A 25,908-nucleotide genomic window follows, 5' to 3' on the forward strand; every position below is an offset into this window, starting at 1 on the left:
AAGATGAAAACGAATGGTGCGGTAGGGGAGGACGGGGAGGTGAGAAAAGGGAGGATGAGTCATCCGTGGGTGTTTCATAATGATGTGACGGGGAGAAGAGCAGTTTATCAGATTCCTTTTGCAATAAATTGACTAAAATAAGCAGCAGGGTGGAGAGAAAGAGACTAAAAAGAGAAAATTTAGATGAGATGTAACAGGAGAAAGAGGGAGGGCACATTATCAGGAGATCAAGAAGGAGAATGTTATAATAAACTTTAGAGAAATCTTCGTAAGCTCCTGGCTTCTTTCGCTTCTCACTTCATGTTGATGACACTCAAAGTTAAATAGTCCTCCCTTGTTATGAAGATGAATGGAGCCGATTGGAGCTATGTGTGTTAGTGTTTAGCAGAGATGGATGCCTAAGCGGATGGGTCATCAGGTCCAGATGGGAACAGCTCTCTTACACAACGCAACAGGCATGACCACTGTCGATCGATTAGAGATTCAACTGTTGGAGGCTTACATCAGGCTTGAACTGAGTTGAACCGAACAGTGCTGACTTCACATTATTACAACATGCTGTACAGTATGGAGACTGAAACAAAGGAAAAAACTGTCTCATCAGAGGGTCATAGCGGCTGCTGAGTTGCCACCAGCCAAACTTTTTTTTTTCTCTAACGACGCCATGCCTCATATTGAGAGAGCAACCCATCATCTAATATAGCGTCACCCTCCGTGTGTTGCTCAAGGGCAAGTTAATTACAGTGAAAGTGAGAGTGTTCGCTATTAGCTTCTCTGCAGTCAGACTTTTCTTGCTTGTCTGGGACCTTGCAGACACAGCTGTGTGTCTCAAATCTCTGTGCTACTGCAAGTCCCATTGCTGTTTACTGTACCTATAAATACATTAAGTATAGTAAGTAAAGTACAGTAAAGTCTGTAATCAGCTCCAGATATGTTTTTTCTTTCAGGCTAACTGAGGCTGAAAATGAAGAAATATTTCTTGTGAATAATTGCATTCAGTATTTATGATGGATTATAATAATATAGTGTTTTTCAATATACTCAAAGAGGCTTTACACAGAAGAAGAAAGAAAAAAATATCAATATATGAAACAGATGACCACAAAAGCTCATTACACAACAGTAACCTTAGTAATGAGATACAACTGACAGCAACTCTTGCTGTCTTGCAACAGCCTCGTGACTAATGACTACATTTTTGAGATTGGAACTACAAACATGTACTCAAAATAAGGTTTTCCTCAAGTCAAACCATTTTACTAACCTTTCTGACTTCATATGGGTCAAGTGTCCGCAGCTGTAATGTGAATAGTTTACAAAAACATAACAACCAATAAGTAACATAAGCAACTATTTAGTGAGCTTTTGACAGCCTATTCCCCCATTCAGGAGAATGGGACACAACCAAATTTTGATTCAGATTTTCATAACAACAGGACGGGTTACGGCCAAGCATAATAGCTACTTCTGCTCACACGCACCAGCGTTATTAATATGTTGACAGATAATCAGATAGCAACTTAATGGTGTTCTGTTGGGATTGACTGGGTTAAGCTCCAAATAGAGATCACAGGGAAAGGAGGCAGCAGTTTCCTCCTTGTAAAACTGAAAAAACAACAGCGACTTTACCCCCTTCTTTTTTTAACCATCCGTTTTTCTCTTTTACAGCTTTCAGGCTTAATTTATGTCATTCCTGTGGTATGTGCTACCACAATCGTATCAATACTTGACCTAAAGGTGTCATTTATCCAAAATGAAGCAAGAGTTTCCAGGAGTCCGACTGTTTTGACAATGACATAAAGCATATTTCACACATAAATTCACTTCCATCTCTTTTAACCTACGCTCTTTACTATCGTGGTCTCACGTTGAGCTAATGGATGGACAGAGATAAGGGACAGTTATAACCACATGTAAATATAACCTCACTGGGCTTCGGTCTGGTTGGAACAGCAACAGTGCTGCACTTTCTCTTTGATTCTGTAATGACCAATAAAGTGTGTGACGTCTGGAGATTAAAGAGGTTAAGGGTCAGGTGACATCACACCTCCTCCCTCAGTGATAACAACGAGTAGTCTGAGGTCAGTGTGTATGAAGGATAGTATGGATGTGATTTACTTTGTTTGATTCAGACGAAGCAGTGTCTTCTTCTGGTTCTCTAGTTCCTCTAAAATATATATTATTCTATTTTTTTAACTGTGTCTCCTCAGATGCTGAACCGCCATGGATCCAGTGCCCGGGGGACATTATTGCAGAGACAGATGAGCGTCGCGGCACCGCCAACATCAGCTGGAACGTCCCTGTTGCCACTGACAACTCTAAAGAGGAGGTTAGAGACTTCGCAGAGTGCAGTAGGGATGCAGCCAACAGCTAACCCAAATTTACTCTCTATGAATTTACAATCGTATAAAATCAGTAAATTCTCACTTTTGATGTGATGAAACCAGACAATGTTTGGCATTTTTGCTGATAAATGACTTAAATGATTATTTAATTATCATAATAAGTTGATGATTCATTTTCTATTGACTAACTGATTCATTGACAGATTGTGAATCAAGGAACCCAACCTGAGGGTCAGGGCCCCTGAAGGAGTCCCAAGATAAATCTGAGGGGTCATAAAATGATTAATGCGATAAGAATGTACAAAAAAAACATTCTGTTGCACAAAATTGTCTTTCTGACTTTTCTATCCTTTTTGCTATTTTCCTTATGAAATATACTGTTACCTCTTCAGGTCCATAACAAGACCAGGTCAAAACCTAGTATATGGCTGTACCGTGTGTGGTCAATGTGTGAAACTATGGCCTTTTTGTTACTGGGATAGTCAGTGGTAGCATCTATAATGTGAATTCATGGATATTAAATGTTCATCTGCAATTTTCTGTAGTGGTCCCAGTAATATTTACTGGTAAAGTACTGAAGTAGCATCACATGACATGGTTAAGCTACATTTGAGTAGTTTGGTTTTAATATTGCATTTGCAATAACAATATTTTCCACTCATCTTGGGATGTTTAATTTGAAAGAGAACTTATTTTAATTCTGATTATAACTTTTCTAATTAGCTGTTAACTCCCCCTGCTCTGTCATCCGTTTCACACTGTGGATGTTTCATTTTTCACTCCGTGTTGAGTGTTGTGATGTGTGATTGTTACTTTGGGCACTTTAACTGTGCGCTCTCCTTCATGCCTCTCTGCACCTTTTTTCTGGCTCTTTCCTGGTTGATGATCGTGGAGGATGCGGTGGAAATTATAAATGAAAGATTTGACAGCAGTTTGGGTGCAAATTCAGGAGGCTCATCTCCGTCCAGTTACCGCAGTTACAGTCAAATCAAGTGTTTTACCTGCAAGACTCGTGTTTTAATGCTGTTGTTCATCGTTTGTTTGTGATGTGAAAACGTCAGAGAAATAAATAAGAAATAAAACGCTTGCGTCCTGGTAGTAGTTCAGTTATAAAATCCAAACGCACCACGGAGCGTCTCTCCTGCCGGCTGCTGACAGCGCTGTCAGCCGGAAGGTCAATCGGTAGAGGAGACGGCATCTGTTTAAACAAGATTTCAGCCAATTTCACTGCATTTAACACCTGAGCTGAGAGCGTCAGAGCTCTCAGAGCAGAAACACAGTCGCTCTGCATCACTGCTGTCGTCCGCTTCCATCATCTCGTGCTGATTCATTTTGAAAGAGCAACAGTCAATGGGGAAACTCCAACATAGCCAGCCGACCATCGGTGAAACTTCATCACTCACTCAGGCACTCAGTCACTCACTCACGGACAACCGTGGTTATAGGGCTGGCCCAGATGTTGCGGTCCAGCCAAAAAGAGAGCATTACTCTCAGTGAAATTCCCCTGAATAAATAAAGGTTTCAAAAAACTTTGCAGACGCTGGCAGAGAACAACATTTCTCATTAGCACTCTCCTCATGAGGTGCACTTTTGAGTCAGTTCTTCATATTTTTACCGTCTCTCACTTCTCCAGGTGGTGGTGCAGGTGAAACCAGTGTACACTCCTCCCCAGCTGTTCCCCATCGGAAAGGAGACCATCACCTATATTGCGAGGGACCGCTCCGGGAACCAGGCCAACTGCTCCTTCACAGTCACTGTCGTTGGTGAGCTCATCCTTCCATATGGTCTGAGGAATGTCTCCCATTGCTTGATTTAGTGAGAGAGAGGAAAAAGTTTTGTTCACACTGTTGGCCATTTGTGCCCCATTTCACTTTCACAAAAAACAGTATGTGTAGAATTTAATCACGCGCAGTCGACCACCCCTCACCCATGCATTTCTACACATACTGGCTTTAAAGACATCAGAAAAAAGACTTAAAGATATCTCATTTGTTTGTTTTTTTAGCATCTGGACTTCTTCCATATGTTTTGAACACATATCGGTTACAGTATATGCACGCCAATAAGTTTTGACAGAGTCAAGGCATCTCCCCAAATGACAATAAAGTCTGCTATTTGACTTTCTTTCCATTGTTTTGGCTTGTTTGCTAATGCTGGCTCAAGTACACACAGATGAACTGCTACAGTATGCATACTTATAGACTGAGATAACTTACACATGAGTAGCATAATATTTATTGTTTCAAGGCAGGGCTCACTGAGTTCAATGAAACATTCAAATCTAAATCGCATGTAAGTTACATTTGATTGGATTTTGTGCCGCCCTGAAACCTAATATCGACCACTTTTGTTCCATATCAGAACTGAAAAAATGCAACTCTTGCACTCACCTTTTCGTCGAGTAGAAAATAACAGATCCGTGTCACATGATGTGGAAGAAATTTCATAATGGAACACTTCTATCAGCTGCAATGTGACAGGAAAAGTCCTACCACCTGATCTGTTTGTTATTCCTTCAGTTTCCCTCCGTGCCGCAGCTTACCTCTGTCACTCAGAGTAAAACTGTATTATAATCAACACGCTCAACAGTCAGGCAGCCCGTACGCGCCAGCAGGTGAAAAACAGGGTAACAGCAGAGAGTAAAAAACAGGGGTGTCCCATGTCAACCGCTCAATAATCACAGCAGTCAGTGGGAGAAACCTCAAGAGTGGTAGCCGTGAACATTTCCATATGTTATTATGGGGGTGGAACGTTGTGGTTTTTTATTAGAGACCTGTGTTTAACTAGTGCCCTCTGACACTCTTTGCCGCTGCACTGAAAAAGTCAGATCACAGTGTACCACATCTCTAATAACGCCGTAATCTATTCCAGTCTTGGGAGCAATTTTGAGTTTTGCAGTCTGTTTGTTTTTCACAGCTGGTGAATGTTTAATGACCGCCATCAATATGTATAATGTTCACAAATGTTGCCGCTTTTATTGTGTGTTCCCCATCTGGCCATCAGACATAAAAAAAACTACCGTTAACAACCTTATATCCCCTTTCTAGATACGGAGCCTCCGGTGATTGACAGGTGCAGGTCGCCGCCGTCGGTCCAGGCCACAGACACGGAGAAGGAGACGGCAGTTGTTTGGGAGGTGCCACAGTTTTCCGACAACTCAGGTATGTCTGGTCGCCTTTCTCAGATGGCAGCTCCGTAGATGGTTTATTCTTTTGCTCCTCTGTTCCACTCCGCTCCACCCTCTTCCTCCACTGATGATGGTTAAACAGGATCTTTTCCATTGGGTGACTGGAAAAAAAGGATCAGGAGTAGGGTTCTGTGCTGTTCTGTGTGTGTATATGTGTGTGTGTGTGTGTCCATTATAATGAGAGACACTGGACAGAGAGGATGGATTGTCATTGAGTGCATAAATACCTCATTAGCGTGTCTGTGTTTAAGAGAGATAGAGAATAGCGGACAAATTAAGCTGTTGCTACAGCGACTGTTAATGTCATTAATGTTTTACCAGATGGACGCAGTCAAGAGAAGCAGGTGTTTTCTCTATGAAAAATGTTCTTTTGTGGGAATTTGTGCTCATTCCATCCATTTTTCACACAGTCATTTGTATAATTACAGTATGTGAGCACAGCCGGTACTTAACTCATATGAGAGTTAATTGCTTTAAATGCTCAAATCTTTTTTTTTTTTTTCTTTCCTAATCAGAGTGACCACAATATACAATAGATGACTGTCTGAGCAAAGTAGACGCTCCAGCAAAATATCAATTTAGTTCCCCACATAGGTCACATTAGCAGCACTGGAATGAGTATTGAGTTTCTGCTTAAATGATAACTAAGTAACATTTTTCCACTTGAAATTTACATGAATACAGAAGTACTGGCAGCAAATTGTACTCAAACATTAGTACTCATTATGAAAAATCAAACCTGTCAGCGTCATTCAAAGTGTAAGTAAGTTCATGTGTAAGCAGCATCTTATGTTGAACACTTTATGATCTTACTGTATGTTTTGTATGTGAAAGCTTTATCTCTAAAGTAACATCTGTCAGATTCATTTAATATTGTAAAAGTGCAATAACTCCTTTGTGTAAAAACTTTACTATTTTACACAAAGACATTTTTCGAGCGGCACAGCCTCAATTTCTTGTTCAAGGGCAGTTCAAGTCCCGCTGTAAAGAAGAGTATCAAGGCTACTCTGACAAATAGATTAAATATCGTAGAGCTGGCAGGCTTTCTCTCGCTGTACCCAAACAGCGATGGTGGTGACAGACAACAAACCAGACTTCTCCAGGGATCCAGCCCACAGCCAGGCCCATGAAATTCACTGGCTCTGGCTCCATACACACACACACACACACACACACACACATGAGTGACACTAACTCAGTGCTCAGATATGTGTTTGTGTGCATGTGTGTGTGTGCTCAGAAATGTAGGCAGGCATTAACGGACACACAATCACAGGCCTCAAACTCCATGTCTCGCTCCTGAGGCCCCAAAGTGATCATTCCCCCCACGTGTCTGCAGAGGTGCACCCCCTTCAAACACACGCTGGTCTTGCACACATATACTGTAATAACAGGCTGCTGTGGCTGCTTTGGGGCCACATGACATCAGCAGAGCGCTGCTTCGACGTCAGTGTTTTGTTTTTCCAGGCCCACACCCTGATGCCAGCTCTATATATAGTCGCGACTTGGTAGACCCACACATAAACACATGTACAAACACACACACTGGCTATATATAAGGGGAGACACCAGACTCCAGCAGGCCAGACGTGTGTCAGCCCTGTTGGAACGACGTCTCTACTGTAAGTGTTGTAACGGGTTAGATGAAGTGGACGGAAAGGAGTTTTCCCACCTTCTCTTTTTTGTTTTTTTTACTCCTGTCTCTGACACTTAGTTCAGATGTTTTTTATTAGTTTTTGTCCAGAACCTGTGTATCAGCCCACAGGATCTCTCTCACACACACACACACACACACACACACACACACACACACACACACACACACACACCACATCTCATCACCGCTGCCTCTCCCAAAGCCCCATCCATCACTCTCTTCACATTTAGTTTTTTTTTTTTTTTTTTTTTTTAAAGCCAACCAGACTGTAGCAATTTTCCCTCTCCAATCCCCAGAGCTACCATGTGATGCCCAGACACACTCTTCTCATGTCGACGTATCACTATTTAGCATAACTTCTATGGTTTACTCAGAGTGACTCATTTAGTCCTGGAAAAAGGAGTAAGACTAAGGCTGCCCTCTGCAGGATAACTAGAATAACACTTAAGAAATGGTTCTGAACTTGTATGAGTGAAAACAAAAATTTGCAACCTTCCAGGTTATAAATTGCGCTCATTTCATTACAGTAATGTGTTCTTGATTATTCTTATGACAGGTGTTTTACTGGACTTCCCCATAAAAGGACAATATCAAACTCTAGTGTTACAATATCAGCACTAATTAAAAATGTCATAATATTGATGGAATTTTATTACAATGATGTGTTTTTACATCAAAATATAATCAATTGTGTGTTAAATGTACTGTTTGTCTATTACCAACACTTTTGTAATGTGTGTCTCAGGTGGTCGCCTCATAGTGAACAGTAGCCATACGCCAGGCTCTCTGTTCTCAATCGGAGAGACTCTGGTCCAGTACACCGCCACTGATACAGCAGGAAACAGCCGCACCTGCAACCTCACCGTCACTGTACAAGGTACATAAGTGACAGACATCATCATGGATCTTTAAATGTCTTTTACTGGATCTTGTTGTATAAATAGCGTTATGACCATTGAATTATGCAAATATGAATAAAACAAATAAAGTAATCTAACTCTGATGCCAGATCAAATTAAACTAAAACAGTGCACATGTCATTAATGTCTATGTTTGTGAGTATATCTAAATATACGGTATGTGATCACAGAATTGCTTAGACCATGCACCTGCTTAGACATTATTACATACAGTATTTTAGCTTAAAATATATTAAAAAGTTTATTATTGAAAAGTATTTGCATACTCGTCAAATAATGTTAAACAATAGGATTTCAGTATTGATTTAACTTATGGTGTTGATTGTATATGATGGTATTATTACAGTACTGCAGCCTTATATCACCAGCAGGTCTCTAAGGTCCTCTGATCAGGGTTTGCTGGTTGTTCCTCGATCTAGGCTTAAGACTAAAGCTTTTGAGGTTGTGGCTCCTAAACTTTGGAACTGTCTCCCTTTGAACTTAACATCTGTGGAGACCTTTAAAAAGCAGCTCAAGGCCCATTTGTTTAGACTTGCCTTTATGTAATTTTTCTTTTTCGTTTTTAATTCTGTTTTTATAGAAGCCCTTTGTGACATATCTGCTCTAAAAAGATGCTACAGTATAAATAAAGTTACTTACTTACACATTGTGCTCCAGCATGAATGATGTCATACTTGTGTTTGTCCAGGGACGACCTGTGATCAGCCGTATGTCCCCATGAACGGAGAGTTCATCTGCCTTGAAGAGGAGGAGGGGGTTAACTGTACTCTTCGCTGTAAGGAAGGCTACAGCTTCACTAAGGACGCAGTGCACAGCTACTTCTGCCCTTACAACGGTGTGTGGAAGCCGCCGTACTCTGCAGACAGACCCGACTGCTCAGGTGAGCACAACACAAGTTACTCTGTTTATATACAGTATATTAAAACATTCAGTTAGCTGCTGTCTACACTGGGCTACTACTTATTGTGTGTATCTCAGGTGGGTCTCATTGCTGCACACAATTTCATAATGCACATACTATTTTTAGGATTGTTATTGTGTAGTTTTAGACTATTTTAAGGACATAATACTGTGTGCAGCAACTTAAAATAAAGCATCTTACTGTATAAAATCATTTTTGTCTTTCCCAGTGAATCGTATTGCAAACAACGGGTTCAAGCCCTTTGAGATGCTGTTTAAAGCATCACGTTGTGACGATGTGGACCTGGTCAAGTCATTCACTGGAGAGTTCAACACTAAACTGGGAGGAATGGTGAGGAGCTGTACACACACAGACACACAGACACAGACACACACACACACACACACACACACACACAATATGTATCCTATTAGAGTAGTAGTAGGGATCCAATGAATGTTCTTCAACATTCTTCCATTTGTTATGAATAATCTCTGAAACATGCTTTGTTTTTTTTCTTCACAGCTCCCTAACATTTGTAGCAGTGATGATGTCACCTGCAAGTTGGAGGTGCTGTCACAAGGTCACTGTCTCGAGTACAACTACGACTATGAGAATGGATTTTCTATTGGTATGCATGCACAAATACGCCCTCACTAAACACCAACACTTTTACTTTGAGTGAAGCATCTTTTTTTATAATTATTCCTCCCTCTTCCTGTCTTAATATCCATCAGTACCAGGGGGTTGGGCTAACAACTGGAGTCCTCAGGGCTCCCAGGACTACGCCTACTTCGAATCAGGCTTTGTGCCGGGCGCTCGACAGCTCACCAGCCGGCAGCAACGCAGCAACGTGCAACACGGAAGCGTGCAACGAGGCAGCGTGCAACGCGGCAGCGTGCAGCGTGGCGGCGTGCAAGGCGGCATCGTGCAGCGTGGCAGCGTGCAAGGCGGCAGCGTGCAGCGTCCCCAACGTACCAAGAGGCACCGAAAGATCAGAGGCCCCACCAGAGACCAAAAGATACAGATCTTTTTCAACATCACAGGTAGAATGAATTTCATGTGATTTTTGTGTTTTTAATGAACTTTACAGTAAAATCAACTGTGGTCTAAATGTTAATTTACCCTGATGAGTTGTGAGTTATTGCCCTGTTACGCTTCCATGACAAACTTTCTGGATACTGACATTGCACATTGAGGCTGACACAAGCTACAACAAGGAAAAAAAACATAAAATACACATGAAAATGTATCGAAGAACCACTATTTTATTAAATAAAGTAAAATATAGTCTTACACTTCATGTCAGGCTTTAGGGTTAGCTTAGTTTAAGGTTTGTCACAGTTAGGCATGATAACTAATAAGCATATTGTTTGCATAATGACTATATTATCTCATCCTCATTGCGTATATCTGTGTTTTTATATTTTATACCATCTGTTGTTAGTTATCAGTCCTTTAAACTTTGCCCGTTCTCCCAGCAAGCATCCCTCTGCCCCTGTCGAGGAACGACTCAATCGAAGTGGCCAATCAGAGGAGGCTCCTGCGGACCCTTGAGCAGCTGACCAATCGTCTGAAGCGAACGTTGGCCAAGCAGCCGCTGTCCAGTTTCCACGTGTCCTCAGAGATGATTGTAGCCGATCCTAAATCGCTGGAAGGCAAGAAGGCCTCTCTGTTCTGCAGGCCGGGCTCTGTGCTCAAAGGCAGGATGTGTGGTGAGTGGGAAGGCCTTGTGTCGGTCACTATTTATAAAGAAATAACATTTTATGCCACGTTAAATGAAGGGTTCACTCACCTTAACTCAGATTATCAACTTCTTTATTTGTGGATTAGAGTTTAATCACCTTTATAACAACATAACATACATGGAATAAGGATATTAAGAAAATCAAGACTCTAAAAGTTTTACCATTTCATCACTAACTGTGTCGCAGTTCAATGTCCGGTGGGAACGTACTTCTCTCTGGAATATAATGAGTGTGAGAGCTGCTGGCTGGGCTCCTACCAGGACCAGGAGGGTCAGCTGGAGTGTAAGTCCTGCCCTGAGGGAACCTCCACGGCCTACCTGCACTCCCGCAGCGTGGCTGAGTGCAAAGGTACGATGCATGCATGTATTTTGATAATAAAGTAGAATAAACTACCTCTCAGTTACTGGTTGTCATAGGTGACTATCTTGCTATTTGGTACCACACGCTGGATAAATTAAACACAAATTATTTGCAAATTATGCTTGAAATGAGCACTAAACGTACTGTGTGTTAATCGTACAACTGTACTTTTTTCACTTTCTGTGTCTTAATATCCCTCATGATGTGGTTACTTGCATGTGCTTGCAGGGCAGTGTAAGCCTGGTAGTCACTCTCTGAACGGGTTGGAGATATGCGAGTCATGCCCACTGGGTCACTTCCAACCTGGCTACGGCGCCAGGGAGTGTCTGGTCTGTCCTGACGAGACTTCCACCGTTACCAGAGGAGCAGTTGACGAGATGGAGTGTGGAGGTGATACAGTTTGACAGTGTAGAGCTCACACCCTTAATGTCCTATCAAACTGCTAATTTCACCTTTGAAAGGCATTAATCATCGTCAAATTATTCAAATGCTGCTAGGTAACAAAAATAAAAACTGCCTTTAGTGTTATATCTGTCATTATTGTGCCTTCATGAGCAATTATATCAGAAAAGCAAATTCCTCTTTGGAAATTTAATATGATTGCCCTTAAAAGTTGGATGATAAATCTGGAAACTGAGAACTGCTTGCTACCTGAGTTTCCGAGTTAAAATATAAAAATACACTGTAACCTTTAAACTTGGACTTGGAGCTCACAGATGTTGGATTTTCCAACTGACAAATGCCAATTTTTAAACATTTTTGGGACATTCAGGCACTTCGCCTGCTCATTCGTATTCCTCTGTATCTTTTTTTTCCCTTTTCTGTCCTCTCCTCTCTCTTCTCTCCTCTCCTCACCTCTCTCCTCTCCTCTACTCTCCTCTATTCTACTGTACTCTACTCTACTCTACCCTACTCTACAGTCCCTTGTTCGGCGGGCCATTTCTCTCGTACCGGTCTGGTTCCTTGTTACCCTTGTCCTAGAGATTACTACCAGCCCGAACATGGCCGCTCCTACTGCCTCTCCTGCCCCTTCTATGGAACCACCACGGTTACCGGGGCAACCACCATCCAGCATTGCTCCAGTAAGTGTCCCAGTTGAGGAGACCCCAAATCTTTTTCCAAGTCAAACCAATACAAATACACACACAGACGCTCCACTACATAATGTTTCATCCTGTGACCGAAACTATGAAATGCAGATGATTTTAACCGTCTTTGGGGTTTTCTTAGACCACCATTAAGGTCCTCATGAAGGTGTCAGAATCCCATTTTGGAGACCCTCCTGTTATTGTAAAGCCACCATGATAAGAATGACATGCAACACATTTAACAAGACCCAGATCCTTTTCTCCTTAAAGGAAAATTATGGGGAATATAAAACAGACCAAATGGACCACAAGGAACCCATTTCTGAATTTTTTTTTTGAAATTCTACCTACAGTGTCAAAGATCTGTAATGTAACATATATGTCATAACAATATCTCTTGTTTTATATCAATTTGTTCAAGAAATGTGGTCAGAACAGGTTAAATGTAATACAGGACGTCTCATTAAAGCATCAGAATTGTTAAATGGGTTGAAACGTACCTTTAGTAACAAAAAACAAGCTTTTTAAAATTAGCTAGTTCTGTCACATTTGCTGACCAGGCACACTGCCGCCATTTTGGAAGTGATGTCATGGGTACACAGATTCACACATGGTCACATGACTGCACCAAGATGTTCAGTAGATGTCACTTAGGGACTTCATGAGTTAAAATCAAGGATAAAGCTGTATGAGGAATTTTCCAGAATAATTAAAAGGTTGGTGACACCTGTGTCACCGTGGGTTCTTATGGGTTAAGCATGTAGCCGTATGTCAATGTGGTTTGTGTTTCCCAAAATTGATATTCTTTGAAATCTTCATAAATCATTCTTTATTGACAAAAAAGTTTTACCATAAATTTAGAGGTTATAAGATATTTTCAATTAAATCTTTGAAAAACTGTGAAATTCATTTTTTAACATTAAGTGTTCAAGTTATTTGGAACAAAAAAGTGATGCTTATATAGAAATAAAACACAACAGATATGTAATAAGCAGTAAATGCTTTCTCCACATTTTGCCATAGTAAATATAGTTTGTTCTGTATTTTCTTGCATGTCAGAGTTTTTTTAGGGTTGTTGTTGTTTACTGTGATAACACTGTTAGTACATTAAAAACAAAAACTATACTCCAACACTTTGCCCCCTACTGTAGTTTCAGGTTATAAACTCTATAAACTCTGATGAGAACAGATGTGATTTTCACACTCACAGAGTTCTATTTTAACACTTTTGTGTTATGTTTAGCTGTAAAATGATTTATGTCTAATTTCTGCAGGTCGTGCCAGCTGAAGTCAGCAGAAAGCAAAATATATGTAACTGTTTTATGTCCGTGTGACAGCTTCTCTACAGTTTCAAAACTTACTGCCATCACTCCAGTTGTGTGGTGTCTGATCAGTGTTGTGACAGCTTAGTCCAATTGGAAAAGGGATTACTGCACGGGATCAGGGGGGGAAATGGAAATAATATGACTTTTATTGCGCTGCTGGAGAATGGAAATGAATAACACTGCATGCCTGAAGTGTGGGAATGAACAGTGGTTAAGAGATGCTGCCAGTTTTTAATAAGAATACAGACTTTTGTTCAGCTGGATCTCAACCGTCTGCCAGTCTGGTAGCAAGGGGAAAGATCATTGCTGTGTTTTTCCGACTTGCCTTTGCTCACATTGTCTGTATTTTTTTCTGGGTGTCATTCTCAGGTTTTGGCTCCAGTTTTCTTCCAAAAGAGGAGAGTGTGACTGCAGCTCCAGAGGTGGAGGTCAGCGAGGACTACCAAGCCAGCAGTCAGGTCAGTCTTAATCTTTTCAAAATCTTTTAAAGCAAACTTTTTAAAATATCATTATAGCCGTTAACATCCAACATGGAGCATCTCTGTTATATATGTATGTAAAAAAAGAAATACACAGAAGCAAAATGGTTACAGCGACTTCATGGACAGACAGTAAAATCATGACTAATAACTGCAACATTAATATTTGAAGTGAAATGTGCAGAAGGGGTTTTACTGAATGACTCACTAGACAAAGTGTGAGGTAGTGGTTTTGTAGAGTGTTGCATCATGCGGGTGACGCTATGATCCGGCTGTTTCCGCAGGTTTTCCATGAGTGCTTCCTGAATCCCTGTCAGAATAAAGGAACGTGTGAGGAGGTCGGGGCCGGATACGTCTGCACCTGCATGCCTGGTTTCACAGGTAAAACATAAGTCAGAGCTTCACCTGGTCAGCCAACAACTTTCATTAACAATGGCCGGTTAAATAAAGATGATTAGTAGTTTGTAGTGGTTAATAGGGATCACTATTACCCAGCTGTCATGACAGACTGCTTATCAGCTGTTATAGATAATTTCCTTAAGCTTAATTGTTAGAAAACAGATGTCCCTTTTTCACAGATTAGCACTTGTGCAGCTAAGCAAACAGCTGCTTTCAGCCTATTAAAAGTGAGATTCAAAGCCACTTTTGATTTGCATATCAACTGCGAACATGTCAAGTCATGATCACATTATTGTTTTTTGTTTGTCTTTTGTTCTGTTTTTACTTACTCGTGTTGCACTTTCTCCAGAAAGATGCTATATCACTTAATTTTGTTTTTATGACTAAGAAGAAGAAATAAATCAATACAAATGGAAACAAACTGATGCCTGAATGAACAATTTAATGATTTTTACAGACTGCCTCTCACATACATCATGCAGTCAGACATATCAAAATGTTAAGTGTTTCAAATTTAAATCAAATCCACTTCAAGACTTTTTTGATTCATACTGAGTTGACCTCAATCCAGTAATCAGCATGTAAAACAGCCACATTTACTTTCCAAATGTATACAGTACATTCACATTTTAGTCCTGACATCAGCTTTTCCTTCATGTTTGCTTTTATCTCAGTAGATATTAATCTCAGCTACAGTTAGTTGTTTTGTATGTGACTCTGTTATAATGAATACTTGATGCAGCATCTGATATTTCCCCCTCAGGTGCCAAGTGTGAAATTGACATAGATGAATGTGACTCTACTCCGTGCCAGAATGGAGGCCTGTGTAAGGACGGTATGGGAGACTTCCAGTGTCAGTGTAAGCCTGGATTTTTAGGTAAGGGAGCATTTAGGAACTAAAGGCTTAGTTTTTGCTTCACACAAAGGTCTGGGGTATAAAAAGGGTGAACAGTATGAAATAATGGAAAATCAGCATAATTATTTCCAGGTCTTGGAAGGTTTGGAAAAAAAGTGACTTACAGGCCACATTTTTATGTAGGCCAGCATTATTTCATATTCATTGAATAATCTTAAACCCAACATGTTTCCTTGCCACCATCAACTCGTCGTTGCTGCGTCAGGTAAAAACCCAACTTTGATGTGCAAAGAAGAACAGTCGCGGTTTGCCATTTGGGTTTAAAATGGTTTTAGTCTTTCCAGGGTGTCTTAAGCCATAAAAGATGATGTGACCATTTGATTGGAATAAAAACAAACTTTTCCCATCATAACAGTGATATTTAACAAAAGCCAAAATCCTCAAAATATGAAACCAAGTAAAAATACAAGACTGGAAAAACAATGGTTTGAGGTGAAAGTATTTTAAGGTTTTATCCAGTTGTAATTTTCTTGTATTTAAATTAAGACATATGTCTGCTTCATGGGACACCTTAGTAATGACGTTTAACAACATTTAAAGACTCATACAAGTACAGAATGTTGTTTAAAATGCACTTAATAAACAAATATTTCTGCTCATCCTCCATCTCTGTTCAGCTCTTAACGTCGTGCCCCTTTTTGTCTCAGGCTCTCTGTGTGAGGCGGAGGTGAACGAGTGTATCTCCTCCCCCTGTCTGAATGAAGGTGTGTGTGTGGACGAGGTCAACAAGTTCACCTGCAGTTGTGCTGGCGGCTTCACAGGTTAGATAACAGGACGGTGTTACATTTTCATTCCATCAGATATCAGTTTTTGGCGTTTGATTTCCTCGTCAGACAGTTACACTGTATTACATGACTTCAGATATTTATTCATGCAGATTATAGGAAATGGAGGGTATTAAAACTGCTTATGTCGTCCTGTTTCTATTACTGCATATACATATGCACATAGAGTATATATACAAATGTAATGTAATGTATATATACAAATGTGCAACATGAGAACTTTATACTCATGTATTGTACATATCTGTCTTTGTCACATTTCTGCAGGATCCCGATGTGAGCTGGAGATAAACGAATGTCTGTCCGACCCCTGTCTGAACGGAGGCGTGTGTGAGGACTTGACCGGCGGTTACACTTGTAATTGCGCCGCCGGCTTCTCAGGAGATAGCTGCGAGATCAACGTCGACGAATGTTACAGCACCCCCTGTCTGAACGGAGGCTCGTGTCTGGATGCTGTTAACAATTTCAGGTAATAAAGATTCATTTGTATTTGAGACATCCCATCAGTTGTCTTTATACAAGACTTGTGATGTAATGTTACCTCTAAACAATGATTGTGTAAATACATAATGCTTCTCTGTCTCAGGTGTCAGTGCGTCGAGGGCTACCGGGGACGGGTCTGTGAGGTGGACGTGGACGAGTGCGACCCCAACCCCTGTGTGAACGGGGCCAGCTGCCTGGACGGTCTGGGGACCTACACCTGCCGCTGCCTCCCTGGGTTCAACGGAACCAGGTGTGAGACAGGTACTATAGGACAGACGACGCATCACCATGGCAACTGTAGAGGAAGAAGAAGTGAAAAAGACAGATTACTGATGTTAATTTTATACAGCTGTTAGTTTCACCTCAGGGAATATTTCCATTTGAGCAAAGCTGGCGAGTTATTTGATTGCTATGAGATTTTATCTGGTAGGAAGATGATTTGATATTTTTATTGCTTTTTTTTTGTTGAGTTTTTTTTTCCAGCGTATTTTATGACATACTTTAAAAGCTGTTGTGTGGAACACATGATTTGCACCAATGTTCCCAGTAAAAAATGGTCTCTTTGACATGTGGCCCATTAAAAGAAGGTCCTTGAAGGATCTTGTCACAGGTTACATATCGCAACTCATATCAAGTTGTTAGTAGTTTAACTGAAGAGTGATTTTTCCACAACAGTTTGAATTATTTTAATTATTTTTAGACGCTTGAAGAGGCAGAGTGTTCAGTATTTCACACCAAAACATAAGATGATAGAAATGAAAAAATATTTTTTGCAGTTAATGTTGTTTATCATTTTATGATATCTCATCTTTGTATCTGCGACCCCTTGTGGGTCTCACTTGCATGATTATATGTGAATTACAATTTATTGAAAAAACGACAAGAACAATCAACGAGAAGAAGATAAAGTTGTAAAGAGCAAATCAAAAACAGCAGCAATTATAAAGAATAAATATTTTTATTCACTCCTCGTATAAATATTTCTCTGATTTGTCCTATCAGAGATGTCTTCTTCCTTCAACCTGGACTTTGAGGTGTCGGGTATCCATGGTTACGTGATGATGGACGGAGTGATGCCAGCGCTTACAGAGATCACCTGCGCCTTCTGGATGAAGTCATCGGACACTACCAATTACGGCACACCCATCTCCTACGCTGTGGAGGGCAGCGACAACGCTTTCCTTCTCATAGACTATAACGGGTCAGTTTACCAAGAATTAAGAGAGAATAAATGCACATTTTATTATTTACCTCTCTAATACCTTCTATCTTTTGCATTAAACTCTCTTTGACCATCTTCTTCTTCTCCCCGGTGTCCACCCTCCTCCCTACAGGTGGGTGCTGTATGTGAACGGTAGGGAGCGGATCACTGACTGTCCTGCTGTGAACACGGGTCACTGGTACCACATCGGGGTGTCCTGGAGGAGCTGGGATGGTGACTGGAGAATTTACATCAATGGGAAGCCCTCAGACGGAGGAAAAGGCCTGTCAGTCGGCACCACTATCCCAGGTGTAGTGCTATCCTCGGCTTGGTCACTCTTCCGCCAAGACAAAAGTTTTGAATAGGCAATAACAATGAAGTTAAATGTTTAATAAAATGTTGGATGTCTTAGTTTCTAAATAAATAAAGATTCTCATATAAACACAGTATTCAAGTAGACAAGGACTTTCTCAGTGAGTAGTGGTTAACCTCTGAGCTTTTACCTGTGTCCTGTAGCTGGAGGGGCGCTGGTATTAGGTCAGGACCAGGACCAGAGGGGCGAGGGCTTCAACCCCGTCGAATCCTTTGTCGGCTCCATCAGCCAGCTCAACATCTGGGATCGTGTTCTCACCCCGCAACAGGTAAATATCAGATTGAGCTCAGCTTGTCTGTGTGAAACCAGGTAATTTAATATGTTGCCAAGAAATAAAAGAAGAACTATGTGAATGTAATTTTTAACATGTTTTACCAGCTGAACTTCACCTCCTCTGGTCATATGTTTGCCGTTGTAGATCAAGGTCCTGGCGAGTAGCTGTCCAGACACCCATGTCACCCACAAAGGGAACGTCCTCGCCTGGCCAGACTTCCTCAGCGGAGTTGTGGGCCGAGTGAAAGTAAACCTCAGTAGCATTTTCTGTGCTGGTAAGGGTGCTCCGCAAACGTCAACAATATATTACCTTGAATGACGAGCTGCATGTACACAATTAGTTTTAACTTTGTATTCGTGAGGAGAATACTTTCAAGTTTAAACCTGTCCTGTTGCATGCAAGTAAAACCTCAGTGTCTGTTCTTACCAGACTGCCCCAAGCTGGAGAACTCCGTGGCCCACCTGCACGCCTCCACTGTGGAGGTGAGCCCCGGAGCCCAGGTCCAGCTGTCCTGTGATCCCGGTTTCTACCTGCTGGGGGAGCCGGTGCTGCAGTGTCAAAATAAAGGAGAGTGGAGCCACCCTCTGCCCAGCTGTGAACGTGAGACACCGACATGAACTGCTCTCTGATTTGCATTGCAAATGAGTCATATCTGTGTGTCCCCGTCTTGTGTTTTTGTTTTATTCTCGACAATTAAACTTGTATTTTAGGATTGGATGGTCACAGTGTGGCATTTATCTTTAATTAAATAAATCTGATCTGATCTAAATGTGTCTGTCAGTCTGTGTCCAATCTGTGTCCAATCTGTGTCCTGCAGCAGCCGGATGTATGGTTCTACTGTACTACATATTTGCGAGACTCAGTGAATAACACAGGTCTTCGATAATATTACTCTGTCCTCTGTATGTGTTACAGGAGTGTCCTGCGGGTCTCCTCGTCCTCTGGAGAACGGCTTGTTTCAGGGGGAGGACTTCCATGCTGGCAGCTCTGTGGACTATCAGTGTAACGCTGGTTTTTACCTGCTGGGAGACGCCAAAGTGCACTGCACCAACAGCGGCAAGTGGGGAGGAAATCCACCAGCCTGTCTCGGTACTTCATTACGTAATATATCTAAAGGCATAAACACAGATAAAAATACATTTCATATCAGTAAAATATGGAAAATAAAAATCCTGTCGGGAAGATTGACAAGTAACAAAATATATTTCATACTTTTCTGTGGATGTGTTCAGATGTGGATGAGTGTGCTCTGGGATCAGACTGTGATGATCACGCCAGCTGTCAGAACACGGACGGCTCCTACACCTGCACCTGCATCCACCCGTACAGTGGAGACGGCAAGAACTGCACAGGTAAATACTTCTCATGAGCATTTTAGTGCACTTATAGATATTTTTCTGTCCTTTTAATTACTATTAGTAGCAAAAATAACAAATACTGATTAAAACAAAGCTGAAAAAGTGAAAAGTTACAATCCTCTTCTTATTTTAGGCCCTATTAAAGACACTTTGTGCACCATTTCATCTGTCCATACATTATTCTGTTATTCTCTGTGTTCCTAACAGAGCCAGTGAAGTGTGAGAACCCCGGGGCTCCTGAGTTCGGCCACAGAGAAGGCAGCAACTTCCTGATGGGCAGCGAAGTTGTCTTTGGCTGCGAGAACGGCTATGAGCTGATCGGCTCAGCTCGGCTCCGCTGCCTGGAGACAGGAAGCTGGGACAATGTTGTCCCTTACTGCAGCGGTGAGGGGTTGTTTGTCATGCCATCACAGTGAAGCACTATCAGACATACTATTTGTGTACTGTACAAAGTGTGAATCTTTTCTGTTGGAAAAGATTAATTGAAGCCATTCAGAGGTCAACTAATTGTCAGCATGTGATCTTGTATAAGTTAAAAGTAGATTTTCACCAGATTTAGGCTACATGCATCTCAAGTAATACGTAGCAGTGATGTGCACAAATTCCATTAAGTAGTTGAGTGTTTTATTCTACATATGTGCAAATTTCCATCAGATTAATCACTTTTATAAGACTCAGCGAGTAAATATTAAAATATAACTAAGACATGAAATAGGAAATTTAAAAAACCACCTACAAAATGATTGAACAGCTTCCTGTTTGCCGATTTCACTTCCATAACCTTCTACCACAAGAGGGGAACGTTTTACCTCTTTGAGAAAATGAAAGGAAAATAAATCTATCCAGAGTGCAGCTTTGAAATAAAGATAATAAAGATAAGGTTGGTGATATTCTAGATTCTTCCCAATGTCAAAACATCCCACGAAAATACCAAAACCAACATTGAATCGATCCTACCAACAGGTATTGCTTGTGTTGCCAAAGCTTGATATATTTAATTCCTCTGTGCCATTGACGTCCATTTGTGTCCAGAACAGTTTAGTGTTGCCATCAACAGTGCCCAGGTGTTTTAGAAAATCACTGAGCCTTTTTAAAAATGAAGCTATAAACAATATTTGTGATACATTTTTAATGACGTACATCTTCAGTAGTAATAAATGTGCTCGGGGCTGAGTGCAACATACAGGGTATGAAAGTCAGAAGGTTTTAAGAGATGCAATAACACATCGTTGGTTTTAGATCTTAGTGAGATTTGATGACAATAAGAAACATACAGAGTCATGCCAGTCTTATCCTTTACACGTGTGAAATGTAGATCAAGAGGCAAACGTAGCACCGCTATGAAAGGAGATACAGTACTTAGTGTAAATGTCTTCTAGCATCATGTGTTTGGTTTATAAGTATTTCACTTAGTAGTTAGTAGTTAGTTTCCATTCTGCAGATAGTTTTAAACATGTAGTAGATGTTATTGTGGCATAGAGGCCTGAGTGTTCGTGCTAACATCGCCTTTTGCAATCTGTTTCCCACGAACATATATGCCTAACATGTGAAATGTCTAGTCACAACCTACGCAGTGTGACCACAAAAGTACGTAAGGAAGTTTTCATATTTTCTGTTATTCACAGTACTTTAATCTTTAGTTTCTGTGAAATACGCAACAAGGCATTTAAACCTCAATGGAAATGGATTCATTACTATTGCACCATTAAACTGCTCTTTATTCTATATGATAAAATAACTCCTCATCAAAGCATTCAGCCACTTTAGCCAATAGGCTCTGAGTAACACACAGACAGACATTACACAGATGTATCGTTATACAGATAGCAGAAGTCCTCAAACACCACAGGAAACACACAAAGATCTTGTACCACTAACATATTCAGACACAAATACATGTCTACATTTTCCACAAACACACATCATACAGTGTGACTGCCTCTACACATGCCTGACGCCCGGTGCTGTGAAGGGGTGATTATATATGCAGCTGTCTTTCTGTCTTCCACTGTGCTGCGGGCTAAAAGGCCTGACCACCGCAGCACCTCCACCTTGGCTCTAAGCCACATATTATCTCGCAGGGAACTGAGTCACTCAGCGCCTACAGACTGCGCTAATCAGCTCATATTGGCTGTTGATTCCTCATACTGAAAGTGAAGTGATTCAACTCTGTATGTCATCTGATATTTGTGTTATTTGCAACAATAACTAAATAACATTAGAGAGCTGATATCTCCGTCTTTAAGTTACAACATAATAATGATAATAATAACTAAACAGCTTAAACAGCTATGAAGCTATTGAGTAACTGTCAAAAACAGATTATAGCAATGACCGGAAAAGGTGTAGGCTGAAGCCAGAGCTTATTATGCCAACTCTTATCACAAAAAGGGGATTTTTTACAAATAGACTTCATGATTAACACATGGCTACAAATCCAAGATTTCTTTTAAAGTGAGAAGTAGACACAAAGTCTGTTCAGTCACTTTGTGAGGTGGAAAATTTCCTTCTTTCTTTGTTGTAATTAAGGAGCGTGATTACAGTTTTACTTGCAGCAGCCATGACGTCATGAGGAAATGGACGTGTGTCTTGTTTGTCATTGATGTGAAGAAGGAAGGCGCTCAGGGTCCGACCTTTGATGTTAGTCATGATGGTTGAGGAAGCTCACAGTAGATGAGGAGTGGAGGGTTTGATGAAGAAAAATACCTACTTACTTCCTCTTAGTCACACCTCTTGGCTTTTATCCATTAATTTATTCTTTCCTGTTAACCTTTATGATCTTGTCAGTTTAAAATGTAACCTTGAGGGGAGTCTAAGTCAATATGTAATCTACAGTTCACCAATAACATTGAATGATATCAGTAAACTTGTCTCTCCTGATTGAAATGTGCCGCACATCATTTTAAGGTTTCAGTAGATAATTAAAATGATGATGAAAGTAGAAGTTACTAACTGTCCCCTCGGTGTTGCATCGTAGCCCTTTCCTGCCCGACGCCATCTGTTCCAGAAAACTCCAGCATGAAGGGAAGCAACTTCACCTATGGAAGCAAGGTGACTTTCAGGTATCATTTGCATCCCCTGTAACACAATGTTGGAACGATGACAGTAGAAATATTACAAAAGTATCAACAAAGAACATGACGATCTTGAGGTTCTTGTTAACATGTGTCTCTCACCTTGTTTTCAGCTGCATGGAGGGCTTCCTGCCTCAAATCCCCTATGAGTACCAGTGTCTTGCTAGTCTGAGGTGGAGCGGGACGCCACCGGTCTGCCATCCAGTGACCTGCGGGGGACCTCCAAATATCGGGAACGCCAACTACATCCTCAAAACAAACACATACATGTCCACTGTCACATATACCTGTGCTGATGGATACAGGTATGGATAAATTACCATCTGCTGCACTGTCCACTGTCTACTTTGGTCATGTGATTGATAATGTTGAATTTATCTATAGTTTTAATTGCTTTGATTTGTTTTATTACAAGGTTTTGCGGCCGCTGAATAGAATGAATTTCACATAAAGCTGAAGTAGGAATAGAATTGCCTCAATGTTGAGTTTATATGAGTTTATTTAATGTGCATCAAACACTTCATTTGATCTGAAATGAGATATATATTTATATTTATTCAGTCAAAAATAGTTGATGTTTATAGACTCAGCTATGTTAGCACAGTGTGGCTGCAATCTCCAGTGACATTATGAACTCTGTATGACTTTGTATGTTGTCATCAGTTTTGATTTATTTTCACAATTTAAATTAATAATTGCAGTAGTGTGTATGTGCGTGTGTAAACTAAGCAGTGTGTTGGTGTGAAGACCACAGGGCTCCATGGAGGTGGTGTGTGAAGCGACAGGGGAGTGGAGCAGGCCTGTCCCCCGATGTGTGAGTGTCCTGTGCAGCGAGCCCCCGCCCCTGAGAGACGCCGTGACTGTAGGAGATAACTATGAACTGGGAAACAAGGTGCACTATGTCTGCAAAGAAGGGTAAATTTGGTTGAAGTCTCAAGTTGTTATGCTGTTTTGTCAATTAAAAGTGTGAACTTATCAAAAAAGATTATGAGGAAATGTCTTTTTACATTTGACTCCTCTTAACTGTTTTCACCATGACAGTGATTGAAAACTGTGACAAATGTCATCAGTGCATGTGTGCTGTATCAAAACAATCTCTCCAAATGTAACACCTACTGTACATAAAAAAAGCAAGTACGTTTGATAATTAGCTCATTGGTTTCCAGAAATGTGTGACCTAACAAAGCTCCCCACATGATTCAAACTTTGTCAGGTTATAGGTGTATAGCAGTGACTCTAGTGACCTTTTCTCTTTATGGCAACCAATTAAGTTACAGCTGGCTATGCTGGGAACTGTCAGCATGTTTTAATTAACCAAAACCTACTGATTTGATATTTGGTGCAGGGATATGTTAACATTCTGATATCTGATTATGTTGAGGTGTGACCTCTCTTGCTAATCTCTTTCTATCTCCTTGACAGCTACACTCTGATTGGCCCAGAGACCAGAGAATGTTTGCCAAGTGGCCAATGGAGTGACAGCTCTGCCCAGTGCGTCCCCCGCTCCTGTGGCCCCCCACCTGAAATCGACCATGCGGAGCCCTATGAGAGCCACCAGCTGTTCGGAGACACTGCTAACTACTACTGCACTGATGGATACACCGCTGGCAACAACTCCAAGATGGTGTGTAACGCTCAGGGTGTGTGGGCGCCCCCTGATGGAATGGAGGCGCCTCGCTGCATCGCAAACTTCTGCCTACGTCCGCCTAACCTGGCCCACGCAATTTTAGATTCGGTCAACAAACCTAAATACGCAAGCAACACTGAAGTGAGCTATAAATGTGAAGAGGGCTTCATGCTCAACACCACAGCAACACTGAGATGCCTGATGGGAGGAGAGTGGGAGCCTTCGCCATATGATATTGGCTGTGTACCAGTGAGGTGCTCCAAGCCAGAGAGCATTGATCGGGGTTATGTGAGCGGGACAAACTACAGTTTTGGAGCTGTGGTGGCGTACAGCTGTGATAAAGGCTTCCTGATCCGAGGGGAGAAGAGGAGGACCTGCAAGGCCAATGGGGAATGGGGAGGAGTTCTTCCTACCTGTGTACCTGTGTCCTGCTCTGCCCCTCCTCCACTCAAGAATGGATACATCCAGGTTAGCCACAGACACCAGAATATACACCATACACGTAAATAATTCTTACAAAGATAAAAATCAAAACAGAAAGGAAATACATCATTGTTGCCCTTACAGAGATACCACCTTACCACATTTTTTCAACTTCTTATCAGGGCTGGATTTTAATTAAATATGATCAACACATCAGGATCATCTTTTTTACAAAATTCTGAGTTTTTGATTTGTACATGTGAATTTAGTCTGATGTCCTGGACAACAATTCATTGCATTTAACATGATTTTAGTTATTTCATTATTTGTAGCCTCAAAGGTCAAATAAGTCAGCAATAGAAAGAACTTTGTACTTTAGTAATAAAGTAGAGACAGCGTTCAGTTCGTACACTTCCAATTAATTCATTCAAATTAAATGCTAAGCTAGCGTATCCTAGAGAGTCTTTCAGTGAGTGCAGCTGAACCTGCAGAAATGTGCAATTTGTCTTCAGCCAAACATATAAATCAACATACTGTATGTCCACATACTGAATGAATTTCTAAAGAAATCAAGGCACAATGTTTCATCAAAGTACAAAAGTTCATGATAAAAAACAAGACCAGCATGTCCTTTGTGGCCATTGATTAAATAAATGTATAGTAAATGAATGATGAATTATTATTTACTTGGTTTAAATGGAGCAGTTCTTTCAAGGTAATTCCTTGAAAAAGCAGCAATTGCTTTTAAATTCAAGAATTAACAAATTTAAATTAACTTTGCCTCCATTTTCCCTGTAATTGCTACCAAATTTAATATTTATTTCCAGGAAACTTTCTAGAAATTATTGGAAAGTTACAGACCCATAAAATAGAGTTTTACCAATAAGTTTTACTGTCTTCATTCTGTAAAAAATACCTTTTCTATATTTTCAGATTTCAAATGACTACAATATATGTTTAAATGATATCTCCCTCTGTTTATCCT

General features: G+C 40.8%; 1 protein-coding gene across 4 annotated transcripts in view; it reads left to right on the top strand.

Annotated features, from left to right (window-relative positions):
- svep1 (sushi, von Willebrand factor type A, EGF and pentraxin domain containing 1) overlaps positions 1-25,908 on the top strand; it is a 109,071-nt gene that overhangs the window by 65,953 nt on the left and 17,210 nt on the right. For all 4 annotated transcript variants that reach the window (XM_067580112.1, XM_067580113.1, XM_067580114.1 and 1 more), the window contains exons 11-40: positions 2,211-2,329; positions 3,979-4,108; positions 5,393-5,506; positions 7,935-8,066; positions 8,798-8,989; positions 9,240-9,361; positions 9,536-9,641; positions 9,748-10,056; positions 10,492-10,725; positions 10,945-11,106; positions 11,347-11,508; positions 12,039-12,200; positions 13,901-13,989; positions 14,295-14,391; positions 15,173-15,286; positions 15,973-16,086; positions 16,378-16,579; positions 16,697-16,854; positions 17,596-17,794; positions 17,928-18,103; positions 18,311-18,435; positions 18,586-18,715; positions 18,871-19,041; positions 19,357-19,530; positions 19,674-19,793; positions 20,007-20,183; positions 22,777-22,861; positions 22,987-23,178; positions 23,621-23,788; positions 24,296-24,968. In XM_067580112.1, the coding sequence (XP_067436213.1) occupies positions 2,211-2,329; positions 3,979-4,108; positions 5,393-5,506; positions 7,935-8,066; positions 8,798-8,989; positions 9,240-9,361; positions 9,536-9,641; positions 9,748-10,056; positions 10,492-10,725; positions 10,945-11,106; positions 11,347-11,508; positions 12,039-12,200; positions 13,901-13,989; positions 14,295-14,391; positions 15,173-15,286; positions 15,973-16,086; positions 16,378-16,579; positions 16,697-16,854; positions 17,596-17,794; positions 17,928-18,103; positions 18,311-18,435; positions 18,586-18,715; positions 18,871-19,041; positions 19,357-19,530; positions 19,674-19,793; positions 20,007-20,183; positions 22,777-22,861; positions 22,987-23,178; positions 23,621-23,788; positions 24,296-24,968 (5,108 nt within the window). The remainder of the gene's footprint in view (positions 1-2,210; positions 2,330-3,978; positions 4,109-5,392; positions 5,507-7,934; positions 8,067-8,797; positions 8,990-9,239; positions 9,362-9,535; positions 9,642-9,747; positions 10,057-10,491; positions 10,726-10,944; positions 11,107-11,346; positions 11,509-12,038; positions 12,201-13,900; positions 13,990-14,294; positions 14,392-15,172; positions 15,287-15,972; positions 16,087-16,377; positions 16,580-16,696; positions 16,855-17,595; positions 17,795-17,927; positions 18,104-18,310; positions 18,436-18,585; positions 18,716-18,870; positions 19,042-19,356; positions 19,531-19,673; positions 19,794-20,006; positions 20,184-22,776; positions 22,862-22,986; positions 23,179-23,620; positions 23,789-24,295; positions 24,969-25,908) is intronic.

This window comes from Thunnus thynnus, chromosome 22 (assembly GCF_963924715.1).
Source record: "Thunnus thynnus chromosome 22, fThuThy2.1, whole genome shotgun sequence".
Lineage (NCBI taxonomy): Eukaryota > Metazoa > Chordata > Actinopteri > Scombriformes > Scombridae > Thunnus > Thunnus thynnus.